Below are 17,024 nucleotides of genomic sequence, written 5' to 3'. Positions count from 1 at the left end.
TTGTTACAAACTTTTTTTATTAACATTTCTGAATTCCTCTTTTTTTTTTAAATCTTTACAGTAGTTAATGTGCAATTCTTGATACTCTCAGGTCACAGGGATGAGGAGTCACAAAATTTTTCTTGGCACTTATAACACAGAACAAATACTGGCATTATCTGGAGGGGGGGGGGCAAAGGGGAAAATTCAGAGGTAAAAGCGTGGGGTGCTGAGGGACCCGGAATGGGCTGAGTGGGTGGGAAAAGGGAGGTCTGTCATTGTTATTTTGTATTTCAAAGGATCGATTCTCCTCTCTGGAAGGTTTTTATAAGGGGCAGGGAAGGGAGAGGTACTGATATATTGGAGTAGCTGCTTGCATTAACCCAAAGCGCCTGGAAGGGGGGAAAAAAGAGTCCATGCTGCATCTGCACAGAGGTTACATAATCAGGCTTTGTTAGTGCTTTCCGTATACATTTTTGTCCTTTTAAAAAAGATTTTGTTTGCTTTAGTTAAGAAAAAATGACAAATCAAATATCTATTACAGTCCTAGACCAGCGTATAAATGTCAAAAGTAAAAGTAAAAGATGACCAAAATGAATACAACGAAAGTCAGAAGGCCTCCCATCCCCTCTGGATTCTGCTCTTGCCATTGTTAACAGCATATCCAAGATGCAAATATGCCACTAGGAGAAATTCCTAAGTAGGTTGGAAAAAGGCTCAACAGAGAGGAGTCCAGCTGAGTTTTCCGAGATTTTCTGGGATTTAAATGTGGGCATCAGATTTTTCCTAAGTATGCCAAGTGGGTGAAGATACTTCCTGTTCCGGAAAGTAGGTGCTGAATGTCCTCCTGGCTACTTCAGCTGCCATCCGTGAGACCAGGCAGTGAATATGAATTGCAGCAAAGTGGATCTCTGCTGATTACAGACTACAGTCCCAAAGGCCCTTGGTCTGCCCAGACTTCAGAACTCCCCTCCCCTGTAACTCAGTTTTAGAAATTGAGCCTGGCAGTTCTGCCTTGGAAGACAGACCAGCTGACAACATTTGCAACATTTGGTTCTAAGGCAGTTAAGCCTCCTGGTGGGAAAAGCAAGCAATGTACAACTTTGTTCTTTTTCTCCTACAAGGTCGATCACACCTGCTGCCAATAAAATAAAGGGCCATCACATGTGAAACATGAATGGCAAGATACTATTCAAATTGTCTTCCAGTGTAAATAAAATTATGTTATGGTTATGCTCCACCAGAATTACTTCACCAGTTTATACACACCCCCTTGGCATCTATTCAAAAGCCCTAATGGACTCTGAAGTATGTAAACAAGAAAGGAATAGTGTCTATGCTCTTCTTTTTTCACTTGAAATTGGTGCCTTTCTTTTCTTAGAATAAGCCAGTCACCCTAAGAATCACAGCAAGAAATGGCTGCCTTTCCTCAGTAGGTGCCACTAATATTGCACAATCCCCCCCCCACCTTGCTCTCCCATCCGAAAAACTGGTCTTCGCTCTAAGATTAAAAAATGCCAAGGCTAATGTGCAATCTACACTTCTCTTGCTCTCTCACTCTCGGAACTCAAAACAGATTTCAGAGTTCTCCCAAAGTATAATGGTGAAAGTCAGTGCAAAATTTGTTGGTCAGAAGGAAGTGGGATAGAAAAGGTTGACCTATATTTCATTTTGTCAGGACGCTTCCTCAAAAACGTCATTTTCCTAAAGCAGATTCAGCTTTAATTCCCATTTTGTCACTTTGTCAGTTTCAAAGGCTGGGCTCACACCAATTTATTTATTTCATTTATAAGGCCACCCAAGTATAATAAGGTGACTAAGGACAGAGACATAAATTGCTGCCTCCTGAGTCACATCTTGAGTGCACCTTGCCCAGAACTGTCTTTCCCAATTCAAAGTTGAAGTACCAAGGACTGCAAAATGTTTGTTCTACCAGTGAGTGATGTGGTGATGCACATGATGCTACAAAACATATCAACAGCTCTATCTTGGGTAAAAGAACGAGAAGCAAGCATTCTAGATAAAGTAAATCAGCTGAACATTAAGTTCTGGATGCCTCTGAATATGTATTAGTTATACTTGCCCTGATTTGACAAATGTATGAATGTAATTTTATTTGCAATAATGGATTGCTCTGATCTTGGAGGCTTCATAAGCTTTTATGTTCTGTTGACAAGAGGCCAATGTAATTGCGGTGGGGGGTGGGGACATAGATCTAGGCCTCCTGTTCTTATTTTGCCCCCAGAACTGGTTTCATACCAGTGCAAGTTACTCTTACTCTTCATAATTTAAATGTTATTTCCAGTTTGGAGCCATGACAGATCAGATAATTATGATCTACCAAATACTAAATAAGATCCAAATCTTATTAACTCTTTCTATTTGACCTTTCCCAACATCATAGTTACTTTGGAGGCTAAGAAAAGTGGGAGGAAGCTCCGGACACTAGAAACCTCCTTCAGAAGAAGAGGTACCTAATGAATCTTTATGGATAAAATTGTATTCTTCATAAATTTCATTTCTTCAGTGTAAGACGGATAACTATGGTAAAAGCCCTGCCTGCTTTTCCTGCTGGTTAATTAATCAATCTGATCAATTGGCTCACAGGAAACAGCTGGTCTCTTGTCACTATTAGTAGCAAGAGGTCTATTGTCTACATACAGGGTTATTGAGAAAAGCCAATTGTTGAAAGGAGATTAATCTTCCCACTTCCTCTTACTTTATCAAAATTGAAAACTAATGATTTTATTACTAACGGCCGAGTAACTTGCTCATGATTACTGAGAAGGGGATGAATGCATGATGCACATTTATGTTGAATGAGTGCTTAGTTCACACTCAGCTGAACAAGTAAAGGTAACTTAAGAAAGCTTTTCACAGCCTGTGCAGTGGCTAGATTAAAGTGGAAATTGGAGAAGACCAATCTAACATTTTTATAAGGAAAAACTCTTACTGATTAGGGAGAATAAATTCTGTTCTGAGTCACACGGAGAAATACTGTTGTCATTGCAACTTTTTTTTTTTTGCTTTAAAAACCAATGTAGGGAGAAGAAATTTGGATTTCATTTCAATTTTACTCATAGTACTTTATCCACTGAAGACAATATGTTGTGGTAAAGTTAAAGTTATATTTACTGGTTCAACTAGAGATATCCCCAACTCAGAGTGCAATTTAAAGATTTAGTCTTCCAATTTTAGTTTGGAGGTCAAGATGGTAGAAAGAACTTTTATGCATTTAATGCATTTTTATGCAAAAAAGTCTGTGCCATTACAGTCTCTTAATTCCTCTGCATTTCCAAATAAAAAATGTTACATTATGTGGTTCTCGAAGGGAAGAGAACCTATCAGAAATACTGTGCCAAGGAGAACAGTAGAAAAAAAAGACAAAGGCATAGAATTTTAAGAGTCCACTGTGCAGCTTGACTGGAAGCATATAAACCACAGTTCAGGAATTTGAGTGGTACTTGTAGAAAATGGCAAGATTAGGATTAATGCAGACTTAGGAAAAAAACTGGCATGGTTTTTGTCTGGGGAAAAGTATCTTAGGAATTTACTACCACAGCTGTTTTATCTTAAGAGTTTGTTCATTAGAATCACATTCATGTTCATGAAAAAATAGCTGGTAAATATAATTGGTCAGCCTCTATATTACATGCATCAGCATGGGTGAGACATAGGCGCATGCATTAGATGATAATAGGAACTTGTGTGCATGCAACTGTTCTATATTAGTTGTTCTTTTATAAAAACTGTGACCTGGATATGTATCTCTGATATACTGAAATATTCATCCCTATAATTGTGAGGCAGGTGGGCATACTCCTCAACAATGCACATGCATTCTTGATTAGATACCTAGTTTTCTTTTTCTTGCAATCCAGCTAAACATACAATGTTTGTCCAATGCTCATATTCTTTCCATGATTTAAACAAGGCCAGTTTTCAAAAGTGACAGCTGATTAATTTTTCCCCAAAAACCATTTGAGAGTTGAGGTGGAGCCTATTATTATAATTCACACACACACACACACACACACACACACACACACACACACACAGTATACCAACAAATTTTTGAATCATTTACCTCCCTTTTAAACATCATCCATTACATACTTTTTTTCAACTAGAACATGATTAAAAATTATTGTAGTGTAAGAAAATAATGAGCTATACCCCTATTTGGTTTCTAGAAAATGATTTTTAAAAAGGTAACTTCTGTCTCTTCCATTTCTTCAGGAAAAATACTAATCAGAGGTGAAGTGAGTGGGGTTTGTTATACAACTGACCATAGTACCATAGAAGCACTGGGTAAATTGCATCCTAAGTAACAAACAAACCTCACCTGCATAAAATAAACTAGGAAGAGAGGACCTGGAAGAAAGTCAAAGCAGTGAAGTGTGAATTGGAGTTAATGTTGATAATTAAGTTTTGAGATCTTGGAAGAGCCACATTTTTTTTTTTATAGTAAAGTAAATGCTCACAGTATCACTGGATTTCTAAAACTAGCAGCACCTGAATTATAATTCTGAGAAAGACAGATGAAACAGAACTGCGGCATCTGCAAATTCACGAAAACTGTAATCTCTGGATTCCTTAGCGGAGTTACAAGAAGGAAATATGTTTAATACCTTAGGTTTATTAGGCAGATTTACCTACATTTAAGCTGGGATAATCACCTTTCTGAAAACATCTCCAATCAGCTGCAGTCTCCTGGATCGGCAGTCAAGGAATCCAGGTCCTCTGGCTGTTTCAGTTTATAATCTGACAATGATCTCCTTGCAATTCGAACATTACTTTCCACCTCTTTTAGATTCAGTACTCGTCTTTCTCTTTGCCTCCCCACCAGGGTTAGAAAATGTCCTGAACTTACCAAAGTCAGTAATGAACGAGATTGCCTATTCTAACCAAAAAAACCCAGCAACATGCCTTGAAGTACAAAGCAGCTATTTTCTGAGCAAAGTAGGACATGCACATGAAGTATATTAAAAGGGGAGAAAGCCACCCACATGACTTCTGAGGCAAGACTGGTACATTCACATTCACATTCACACAGATGGTAGGCGAATGTTCCATCAAGGTATGCAAAAAAGTTCTCATTATGCTCAGCCAGCAGCACTATTCACACTTATTTCCAGCTAAGTGGGCTCAGTATGGCGTTCTTAAGTGTTCTAGAGAATAGGAATATGTATCAACACAAGTGAAATTCATCTAGAATTGTATCAATTTATGAAATTATTTAGAAATGTGTTTCTCCCCAGTTACAAACATAAAATGTACCTAGGAATTCTCTGGAACTAGATGATGGCATGAAAATTGCCTCCCCTTGTCAACCAGGACCTGAATGTGTGTATCTCTGAAATAAGATCTAGGCTGATTTTGAGGTCTTTCCAGATAAAGAACATACACACGTATGTACAAATGTATGTATGCAAAGTAAATGTACATCCCCTTGGCTAAAACTGGTTGAATCTAAAATTTGAAACCCCTGCTGAAATACAACCAGTATAGTTAGGTGGTTTCATTATTTAAAAAAAAATTATAGCTTTCTTGTTTCTCTTTACAGACAGACAATGAGTGAGACTCCGCTGTAACTGTTGAGCTTTCTTTGGAAAAGGAAAACTTTTTCCAGACCAGTTTTGGTTTGGTTTACAGATAAATTCATAGGAGACATTATTGACACTGGTTAATACCTTCAGATACCAGTAAAATTGTCACTGGTCTAACAGGTTAGAACTTCAACTTTCAGAATGCTGGGCAGACTGGAATCCAGGATACTGTCATCCCATCCCGTCTTATTTGGAAGAATTTTAAATTGTGGGAGTTATTTTTAAAATGCTCGGTCTTTTGTAATCTTTTTTGGAGAAAAATGTAACATCATTCAGGCCCTGAATTTGTCTTCATAGAGAGACAAATCCTTCAAGATTTCCAATTCTAGGTTCCTTTATTAAATAGATCTCTCCCGACACTGCCCCCCCACCCCCAATGGCCTTTCCCAGTTGGGGAGAATGGTTTAATTGGTTCAAAGGATGGTTTAGAAAGTGTCTGGCCAACAACTATCATGAACACACAAAGGATTGTTTGGCACAGCTATCTTCCTGGAAGGAATAAAGCATTGCCATCAAGCATGACTACTTCAGTATCCAGGATTCCCAAGGAAGAGAGAGATTCTTTCAGTATGACTTATTACCTTAATCCTGTCAGCAGAAATATGAAAAGGCAGGAGAGAAGATTTCCGAAAATCCCTGGTTTGCCCACTTAACATATTTACTTTCCATCTCAAGATGGAATCCAACCAGCAGTCCTTTATTCTGGGTCAAACACCACTCAGGAGCCACGTTAATATGAAATTGGCCTTTAGTGGGGAAAAACAAAAGGTTTCATATTGTAGTTAGTTACTTTTTGGAGTTTTACAACCATTCAATAAAGATTCTTTCCAGCTATCTGGAGCTGGGGACTGGTTTGAAATATCCACACGTGCTGGTGTGAACATGTAGCACTGGTTGGATGAAGGAAGTGATGCTTTCTTCCTTGCCTTTGTCTCATCCATCAAAAACCGTTTTGTAAACTTGATGCTTGCCTATGGCAAGCTACCTGAAGTGGGAGAAAAGGCTGAGTAAGAATTTCTTATTCTGCTCCCTAATCCACAAGCATGTACTGGAGAGGAATGATCCTTTAGTGAAAAATATTTTAAAAGTGAATTCTAAAGATGTTTCCAGTTATGGCAGTAGTTAGACAGATAAATATGCCTGTTACTATTATCTCCTAGAGAAAGAGCCCTATGTAGACTGCATGGATTATATGTCCGATATTGCAAACTGCCTGAAAACAGAGTAACCTGCAGACACATTTTGTGTTAAAAGAAAGCGCTTCAGAGAAGAAACTGGCTTAGAAGAAACGAAGACTATGTTACAGGATAGTAGTAATTTCAGCACTAAGTTCAGTGTTTTCTGTGTTGGCTCTGAGCCAATAAAAACCCAACGAGCATAGTGTCCTACGTGATGAATTAATTCAGGAGATTAGAGTGGTCCGAATGACAGGACAGATCAGTGTGTGTCACAGTTGGAGAAAGTGCATAGGTTCAGAGGCATAAAAGCAGACATTAGTGTGCATGCATGCAAATATACTTAAGTTGTGAGGATACCAAGAAGGAAAGGAAAGGAAAGAATCTGTCTCCCTGCCTAAAACCTAAGTGTAGCAAAGCAAAAATGGAAGGGGAGGGGCAGAACTGGAACTGAGAAGAGCAACGGTGACAGCCCAAGAATGTTAGGATCAGTAATTTTCCTGCTCGTGTTTGTTGTAAGCCCAATATTTCCCCATTCTCCAGAAAGGAAAGACTTAGTAATGGTCAGTCCAAGTTACAGCCAAGTCACAGTTAATCTGGAGACAACAAACAATATGATGAAAGAACAGGTAGCGTTCTGGACATTACATTACTTCCTTAGTGTATTTGCAAGTGGATTTGGTTGTTTTTTTCCTCCCACTAAAATATTTTGTCAAAACAGTCGCGAAAGAAGGGGCTGGGAGAGGAGAAATGCCAGTTGGAACTGCCAGTGCAGTAGCAACAGCGGCAGCTGAGCTCAAACTACCTGTAGTGCCTGAGGAAGAACGGTCAATATTTAAGAACCTTTGTTTTAAAAAAGGAGATAGCACAATGCTTTCTTTCCCCTCGGCCAAAACAAAACAAAACAAACAAACAAACCAACAATAATAAAAAGAAAATGAGAAAAGGTGGAAAATGATTCTACAAAAAACAAAAAAAAAGAGAGAGATCAAATTAGGAAATTAAAAACCATTGCCTGGAAAAAGAGGTGGGCACACTTCATTGGAGGCCTTCGGCTGAGGTGCCTGCATCCCCATCATGGCTGCTGGTCTCAAAATTGTGCTCCACACCCATGATGTCGGGCTCCATTTTGCCACTGTCATTGATGAAGGTTGTGTAGGCGTCGCCTTCAGCCATCAGTAGTTTCAGTTTAGGCATCCAGCTCTTACGGACAACACGTCGTGCATTTGTGCACATATCAGCAGCAATTGCATTCATCTCACTCTCCTTGAAGTTTGGGGCAAAGTTCTGGCAATAAACTGGAGAAAGAAAATGAAAGCTACCTTAATCATGGTTGCTACAGCAGCAATTGGGAATGTTCCCATGGCTCTTAGCCTCTGTTTTAAACCTCAAGACCTACTCAAACTTGCAAAGACTCAGGGCCTAGTTTAAAACTTCAGCAGGACCTGGGAGAAAGGACTAATTTCAAACTTTTAAATCTGGCACTACATTTATCTGTGGTACATAAGCATTACAGATTTTGGTAACTCAGACTATATGCTAGGTAGATTTCCTAGGTATCCAACCTATCTTTCAAGTGGGAAGTACTAATTTGCTCCTATATTTTATTCGCTGTCCCATAAAAAATATTTTGAACAGACACTCACACTTCACAGCATGCAACACTCGGCTGTCGAGAGGTTTCCGGCTGGGGTCATTGGTGGAAGAACGGATTCCAGTGCCACAACTGTTGGCAAGGGTGTTCCTAGCAATAAGAAGGCAATTAAAATGTTATTACGCACTGTGCCTTGCTCTGCTTTTCTGCTAATGGCCAATTCTGTCCACTTGAATACTGTCTGTCTTTAGCTGACTCTCAGTCTTGTTCCTTGAGCCTAGCACTATACCTCCAGAGCAGAAAGGAACATTGGATGAGAAGGAAGAGTCACCTATACCCACATACTTATTTCTCCATAGCATAGAACAGTGGTGGCGAACCTATGGCACGTGTGCCAGAGGCAGCACTTAGAGCCCTCTCTGTGGGCATGCACACTATCACCCTAGCCCCACCTTCCCCCATGGTCCCCTCCTCACCAGCAGCCCCCCGGAGGAGAGTCACCCCTGGGCGCGGCCCATGCAGAGCAGTGCAGCCAAGGACATGGCAGCTGGGCAGCAGGGAAAGACTCCACCATCGCGCCCCCATGGCCACCATGGTGCTGTTGGGCCGCCTGGGCGATCGGCTGCAGCCGGCCATGGAGGCAGTGGGTGGCCCTGCGGGGGGGGAGGGGGGGAGGCGAGAGGGGCGGGGCGGTTTTTGGGCACTCGGTCTCTAAAAGGTTCACCATCACTGGCATAGAAGATCATTTACTCACCGGTCAAAAAAGGATGCTAGTAGCCGCCTGAGAAGTACTTTGTGCCGTGTCCCAGCACTAACATGGCAATTCATCAACTGTGCCCGAGTGATGTACACATTAGTTCCTGAACAGAAACAAAGCCTGTTGTGTACATTCAAACTGTGTACAGGCCAATATAACACCTTATCGAGCAACATATCGAAAGCTTTATGTAATGGACAAAAGATGCGGTTAAGGTGAGATTCATCCCATTTCTTGCTACTTCCAATACTGTGATGCCACACAGTGGTTTGGCAAACAGACCACTTCACTTGATAGCTTTGATCCAACCAAGTCAGCTACATATAGGACTTCTGTAGTATGGCACACGAACTGTTTGGGAATCATATCTGTGGCTACCAATTTTAGTGGCTTGCAGATATCCAGAGGACAAAGTCAAACCTGAGCAAGAGCTTTGAAATTCTAAACACTTAGAACTGCTTGCAAAAAGATTATTTTGTTGGACTGGAAGAAGCCTGTATTTTTGGAAACCCATTCCTTAAATCAAGTAGAGTAAAGCTTTTGGAATGAGTACAGAGGCAGGAGTTGCTAATATGACTAACTGAACTGGGGCACTACTTTTCCTACTCAGTGCTGGCCACCAATCAATAGGTGGGTGTCTCAGTCCCTTGTAGGACAACGGAAAGCCATAAAGACCGATTAACAATATGTCACATTCAGAAACTATACACATTAAAAAATAATGATGGAGTTCTTTACAAATCATTTTAACTGATGCCACTGAGCATATCTACAAGGATGAAATATTGATCTGCTCTGGATGAGCTACCCTCACAACTAATTGGACTCCAAGTCCATATTCCCATGTACAAATTACACCCATTTCAGTGGAAAAAAACCAGGCATAATTTTATCTTGCTATTCATTTTCCTCAGGTCTCTTTTCCATGGCTCAGTATTCTGACATATAGAAAGTGCCATAACAAGTACTGCTAATACTCTTTCCTTTAAAAAAAAAAATATTGGGAATTAAAGGCATCTTTAAATAATGTTAGCCCAAATTTTTGCCTCTGTTGTAACGTAGCAATCAGGACTGCTTTTCATTTAGACAAAAAAAATTAATCCCCCAAAGAACAGAATGATTTTTATGCAGGAGGCAAGCAAGATTTTTCCGATTTACTGAAATCAGTTTCAACCCTCAGTAGTCCTACCTATCACAAGTTCCAGTTTCTCAGCTGGATCACCCTCGTCATACAGCTTTGGATGGCATCGGTTTCCAATCTGATTGATGAGCTCTGCAGGCAGTGAAGCTAGGTCCTGTCGCACTCGTATCCGGTTACGAGACTCTGACTGCACCTGATCTGGCAGGGCTTCTACTTTTTCTGCTGGAAAAAGGGAAAAAAAAAAAAAAAAAAAGGGGGGGGGGAGAGGCAGGAGGAAAATTGGAGAAAGTGGTGAACGGATATGAAAGCCATTCTTCTCTTTGAAATGTTTAAACTCTGCAACTACATTTGCAGCTCACTCTTGAAGAGTACTCTTAAGCAAGTCATTTAAAGATCTCCTTGAACTCACAAACCACTGCATCCTTTTATATATATATATATATATATATATATATATATATATATATATATATATATATATATATATATATATATATATATATATATATAAAAATGGAATTGCAACAGCTACCTTTTCCTCTTCCAGGAGCAGAATGTCTTTTAAGAGCTTATGTTTCAGTCCTCTTTCCATAAAACATGGTAGTCTGGCTGTATTCCCTCATTATGTCAAGGAAGGCAAAGATGTGCAATGCTGACACGGTGGAGAAAATCCACTACCACTGGATTTGTTTATTCATCTCAAGCAGCGATTGTTATTCATTCTCCCCCTCCTCCATATTTATAGGGCACATTCTCAGAGTGTTTCACAAACTTTTCAGTACCAGGGAGTGTATGTTGAAAACCGGGAAGCGATCAGGCAGGCTGAAAAATTGCAGCTTTTCTACGGTGATTGGACCCCTCAATACTTATTTTATTCTTTATTTTTTAAAAACAAGTCATACCCTATTTTTTTCTCAGTGTAGCTATGAGTGCAATACTTTAAAGCTATCTACAAAAATAAAATAACAAAAAAAATAAAGGACATATGGTGCAGCAGCTGTGAAGCAAAAAGAACTTGTCAAAGGCTGAAACAAGGAAAGTTCTCAGTTGCCTCTTAACACAGATCACATGGAGTGCTTAAAGCACCTCAGAGGATGCAACCCCCAAATATTAAAAGTTAAAATAGAGAAAGACTTACTAGTTGTACAGATCAAGCTGGCCCAATCTCGGTAAAGTCTCTTGCGTCAACCCCCGAGGCTGGGCTACTTGGGCTATTGAGCCCTTTTAGGTAAAAAAAAGAGAGAACTGCTTGCATTTGGGCAGAATATGAACAAGCAAGTTGTAGATGGCCCAAATGTATACATGACAGAGGAATGCTAGCTCAGGCCTGTCAATAGATGACAAGAATATTCTGCACTATACTATTTCCAGTATTTCTGAATTTTCTTTGGAGGGCAGCATTGCTAGTTCTGTTTATAAGTCACCAAGGCAGAAGTGACAACTCTTCACTTTGCGAAGCTTAAACCTGTTGCTATGATTTCACTTTTCAGCATACATTTTTATTACTTGTATTTCAGAAGACCTCCCAATCCCTGAGCAGAGAAGTCATGAAAAGGTCCAGAAGACCCAAGTTCCCATCGTCACGGTCATAGCATTCTGGTTTGATATTCAAAGTTGCACTTGCCCCTGTCCCTTACTTGATGTGTTCAGGTGGAGGCTGACACAGCCCTCTGTTATGAATAATGGTTTCCTGCACTAAGCAAGAAGTTCACCTTGATGGCTTACCTTGTCCCTCCTGTTTTAATGCTATGAGCAAGAGAACAAAACTCACCCGCAGAAAAAAATATCTAGCAAAATACGGGCCATGAAGCTTGGCCTCAGAGTATGGACTCAAAGCCTTGGTTAGTCTGTTACTTTCAAATATACTTTCACTTTATAAATATTATTCATACCATTCCTCTAGGCTGACATCATTGTTAATATCTGGAGATTTATTTCTAATTATTCCTAGTCTAAAATCTTCCTTCACACTTCTCTCTCACATAAATAAAAACAAATCCACAAACAAACGCATATAAAATATATCAGAACACACCCACTTGTTTCATATTGATCAATTGCAATATGCACAAACATTCCCTCATGTCAGGAATCAAAAATAGCTGTGGATTCCCCCCCCCCTTTTGTTCTATTGTGTCCTATTCTTGGAAATTCCTTGGATATGTCCTTGCAGTTTTCTTGACAAACTTTTTCAGAAGTGGTTTGCCACTGCTTTCTTCCTAGGGCTAAGAGAAAGTGACTGGCCCAAAATCCACCCAACTGGTTTTGTGCCTAAGGCAGGATTAGAACTCACATTCTCCCAATTTCTAGCCTGGCACCTTAAACACTATACCAAACTGGCTCTCCAGCTGGATACCCACTACACATTTCTGCTGTCCATAGGACTCAAAGAGAAGTATAATCATGTCTCATTTTTTAAACAACAGAAGCGAACATATTCAACATGTATCGGCTTTGGCAATAAATGTAAAGTTAAGCAGACAATATGCAAAGCTGGGATTCAAAGATTCTGTTGTCTTGCTTACTATCCAACCTACAAGATCTCCCTTGCCTCTCATCTCTGTGAATATTCTGATCAAAACAGGGGTGGAGCACAATACATTCCCTTTCCTTTGTTTAAAGCAGTGTTTCTCAACCTTGACAATTTTAAGGTATGTGGACTTCAACTCCCAGAATTCCACAGCCAGTTGAAGTCCACATGCCTTAAAATTGTCAAGGTTGAGAAACACTGCTTTAAAGCAAGCAGAACACAGTCACAATGCTTTTTAACAGTCCACATGGGATACTCACCCGCCTGCCCTACATTCATCATGCTGTACATTGTGTACATGTTGCAAATTTGTCGGTACTGCTCATCGGAGCCTTCCTCGGGTGCATCTTCCTCCTCATCTTCTTCATTGTGATAGGAACTGGGGCTGTCACTGGTGTAGGCACTGGAGGTGCCAGGGCTTGTCTGATCCGAAGTACTGGGGCCGCTGACCACGCCTGCCCCTCCACCTCCCCCCGTTAGTGCTGCCTGTTGTTGCTGCTGCTGCTGCTGAGCCTGTTGCTGTTGTTGCTGCTGGACCTGTTGTTGTTGTTGTTGTTGTTGCACTTGCTGCTGAACCTGCCGGCTCCCCCCGCTCAACTCTTGCTGGGAGGAGATCTTGGCCATTTTGCGGCTGCCATTACTGCCGCCACTACTCCCTTCCTTCTGGCTGCTTTCCCACAGCCTCTTAACCACAAATGTGCATTGGACAGAGTCTGAGTCCTGTTGCTCTGTCTTTACACGAGAGACCAGGGGTAAGGGCGTATTGCCAGAAGGCCAGGTAGATGTCTGTGCCACAGGGCTCTGTGGCTCAGATGAAGGCGCCTCCTCAGTGTGCAGGCCTTGCGAGTCACAGCTGGGTGAGCTGACCTTCAGGAAGAACTCAGTCCCTTTTTCCATAATCTCCTGGATCTGCAGGAACCCTGCTGTGTACATGAGCAGAAACTGATCACCCACATTCATGCTTAGGCGGCCAGTGTAGCAGAAACTAAGGATCTGCTGAAAGGATTGAGGCTGCACAGCGGCAGGAAGCTCCACCACAGTGCTCTTGCTATTGTTGAAAAGGTCCCGGAAGTAACAACTGCTTGCAGCTAGCACAGCCCGGTGTGCCTTGAAAGCGTGGCCTTTCACCACCACTGAGACATCACAATATAGCCCCTGTAACCGCTGCTCATTCAGGCATTCCAAGATGCTATTACCAAAGTTGGGGATCTCCATCTGGAGAAATTGAGCCATCCTCTTCGTCTCCTCCTCACCCAGATAGGTACGCTGGAAAAGGAATAAGGAGCCAGAGAAGTTAAATGTGGAATGGACATGGAAAAAGAGCAAAGGAAGGAGACTGGGCTAAAGAGAGAGGTCAGCCATAAGTGGACAATTTTTTGGCAGCCTCAGGTCACGCTTTTTAAAAAAACAGCTGAAGGCTACAGTGGGCAAGGCCCTGAAGTGGTGATGTCATGCAAACAGAAGAAAGTAGGGTCTGATAGAGCATTTTTAAAAGGTGCTTTTAAATGTTTAAATCAATCTGACAGCTTATACCTTTTTCTTTGGTTTTCTGTTCTTCTTTCTTTCCATCTCCACAATTTGATACTTAGCTGCCAAATTTTGATAGTGTGATCTCCAGGGCCTCTGTAGACCACAAAAAAAGGGGTTCATAGGCCATATGAACCCTAGGACTACACCTTCCATTAGGAAGGTAGCAGAGATGAAGTAGTCCACGCAATCAACCATTTTACAAGCTCTCTCTAGAAATGGAAGCGTCAGCATTAGGTCTTAGTTCTTCCTCCAGTTTTCAATAATCAAAAGCACTAAGTCATTCCTTTAAAAACTTTGTGTATTGTATAAACCCAAACCTTTGACAAAATGTAATTAGGCCCTACTTTAACCAGACTCCTACCCACGGTTAGGCATCAGTTTACTTACCTTGTTCATATCCATAGAATTAATTTGAGATTAGCCTGCATTCCTAACCATTGGCAAAGAGGTGGGAAGTCTAGAGCAACTGTAAAATGAAGCTGTTATTTCTGTATCATAGCTCCTCCACCTGCCCTTCTGAATAAGCATGGGTGGATGGTGATAAAACAGGGAAGAGAAGAGAAATGGGGGAAGACCATGACACCTTTTCCCTTCTTACTGTAAAGAAGCAAACAAATTAGAAGGTGATAGGATATCAGCCAGTACAAAATGGGCTGAGATGCTATCAAAAGATGGCTGCAAACTATATAATTAAGGCCACTATCGATTCCATTGATCATCTGGTGCCAAAGCACTTAGTGTAAACCATTTAGCTTAATGAGCACCAGAATGAGGTACATTGAACAAACACAGCCAAAATAATTTCACCTTCAATTATACACAGACAATCTGCTTTATAAACTGTTTTGCTAGTGGTTTTTTTTTTCTTTTTACGACCCTGTAATGGGTCATCTGAGTGGAGCTGAGTGTTTACCAGCTGGCTGCCCTTCCTGATACCTAAGCAGAATTCACAGCAGATATTTTCTTTTTGCGCCCTGATAGAGAAACATTTGTCACTGGCTAGGATTGAACTCTCAACCTTCCGAGTGGGAGGTGAACGTCTTCACCTCTAGGCCACTGCACCACTATACTTTACTAGTAGCTTTTTTTGGTAACTTAATTTATTCTTCCTAAGACATTTTGACCTGAGGGAATTATTTAACAAATATTATAGCTAGCTAGCCAGCTACATTGGATTTGTCTGCAAGCATGAAATCTAAAATGGTTCCAATATTTGCCACATTTTGGGTACCTTTTAGACTTCCATGGCAATTAAGGCAACCAGAGATAATAGTATATGTAGTCCATTCTTGTTTTGTGATTTTCCCTTTTTTTATAGTGTTCTGATGTCATTTAAACAGAGAACAGCATGTGAAACTATAGAGTTTGAGTTTCTTTTTTTGATATTAATGAACACTGCAGGAGTTATGGAAAAAGGAAAGATTTAAGTGTAGCTTTTTAGTAATCTTAGTTAAAAACAATTCAAAGTGACAGCACTAGGATTGTGCTGAAGTAAATATGGCAGCTTTGCCACTGTAAAATAACTACGCATAATAAACAGGTTGTAATCCAGCAGCAATGGTGATCTGGAGAAAGGGAGAGGCTCTTATGAGCATTATCGATCTTCCCCGATAATAGCTCAGAGAACTGTAAATCATGGCACTGTCTTTTTAGGACAAACAATATGTGTGTCAGAGATAAGAGACACCATGAATGTAAATGAAAGCCTGAACTAAAAACAGACAAAACGGGTTTTTTTATTCCCACATACCATTCGCAACTGGAGGACAGATTAATGCTGGGTGGAATATTAAATATCAAAAAATTAATGGCGGTTGTTGTTGTCCGTTATTCTTTTACTAGAGAGACCCTCACTAGGGATACTACCTGCTCAAAAGTTTGCTTTTTAAATGTTCCTGCTGCAAATCATACATAGGAGAGAAATTATTCTGCAAGGAATGACAATGCAGCTGAGGACACAGAATAGGTACACAATGGGCTGTTGCTTTTAAAAATTCCCAATTCTACAAAAGGCTTGGGTGTGAAAACAGTGCTTTACAGTTATTTGAAGATGGTTGGAGCAGAACAATACAACGGGATAATCCTCCCCACAGAGAGTTTATTCAGAACTCTGGCACTGGAAGTGACTAAGATTTCTGCTCCATGTTCAGATATCACCAGGTAAATGCCTCCCTCTGCCCCCCAAAGCTTTAAAGCTGCTAGCAATCTTTGGTGGAAGATATAAAGAGGGAGAAAATAAAAATCGTTTAGGCAGCTTTTTACAAAGCAGTACTGAAACATCCTCAATATGAATTTGCAATGGAATAGACTATCAGTTGTTTTCAATGGAACATTTATCGGAATGGGACAAACATTCATACATTTTGAATGCTGAGCATTCAAACTCTTAAAAAATTCAGTTTTAATTTATTGCAGTAGAAGTTTCTGAGATGACAATTTGCTGAGGAACGCAGGACACCCACCAGAAGCATAAGCATATTCTACAAATAGAAGATTCTGACAAGCATTCGATAAACTTCTGGTCTTTATCCTTTTTTTTAACTTAATCAAGCATAGATAAAAATATCTAACAATAAACAAAGATATAAAGGCTGAGGACTACATAGGGGATGAAAGGCAAGGCTTCCATTCCAAAATTATCTTTGTACTACTTCTATGAAAGGAGAAGAATCTCAGAGGGAAGGAGGAAAATAGAGTATCATTTGTAGT

General features: G+C 40.4%; 1 protein-coding gene across 5 annotated transcripts in view; it reads right to left on the bottom strand.

The window, feature by feature from the left end:
• The window catches only part of NACC1 (nucleus accumbens associated 1), a 37,088-nt gene continuing 20,064 nt past the window's right edge, over nucleotides 1–17,024 (bottom strand). For 2 of the 5 annotated variants that reach the window (XM_039343026.1, XM_039343036.1), the window contains exons 2-6: nucleotides 13,046–14,051; nucleotides 10,304–10,477; nucleotides 9,112–9,217; nucleotides 8,410–8,507; nucleotides 1–8,061 (exon numbers count right to left, since the gene is read on the bottom strand). In XM_039343026.1, coding sequence (XP_039198960.1) covers nucleotides 7,802–8,061; nucleotides 8,410–8,507; nucleotides 9,112–9,217; nucleotides 10,304–10,477; nucleotides 13,046–14,018 — 1,611 coding nt within the window. In that variant the 5' untranslated portion in view covers nucleotides 14,019–14,051 and the 3' untranslated portion in view covers nucleotides 1–7,801. Of the gene's footprint in view, nucleotides 8,062–8,409; nucleotides 8,508–9,111; nucleotides 9,218–10,303; nucleotides 10,478–13,045; nucleotides 14,052–14,318; nucleotides 14,409–17,024 lie in introns of all 5 variants that reach the window. The other 3 variants (XM_039343009.1, XM_039342998.1, XM_039343017.1) reach the window with 3 other exon arrangements.

The sequence above is a fragment of the Crotalus tigris genome, unplaced genomic scaffold (genome assembly GCF_016545835.1).
Source record: "Crotalus tigris isolate CLP2741 ecotype Arizona unplaced genomic scaffold, ASM1654583v1 scf7180000017551.9496454, whole genome shotgun sequence".
Lineage (NCBI taxonomy): Eukaryota > Metazoa > Chordata > Lepidosauria > Squamata > Viperidae > Crotalus > Crotalus tigris.
Note: the sequence above shows the minus strand (reverse complement) of the source record. Positions and strands in the feature narration are given on the sequence as shown.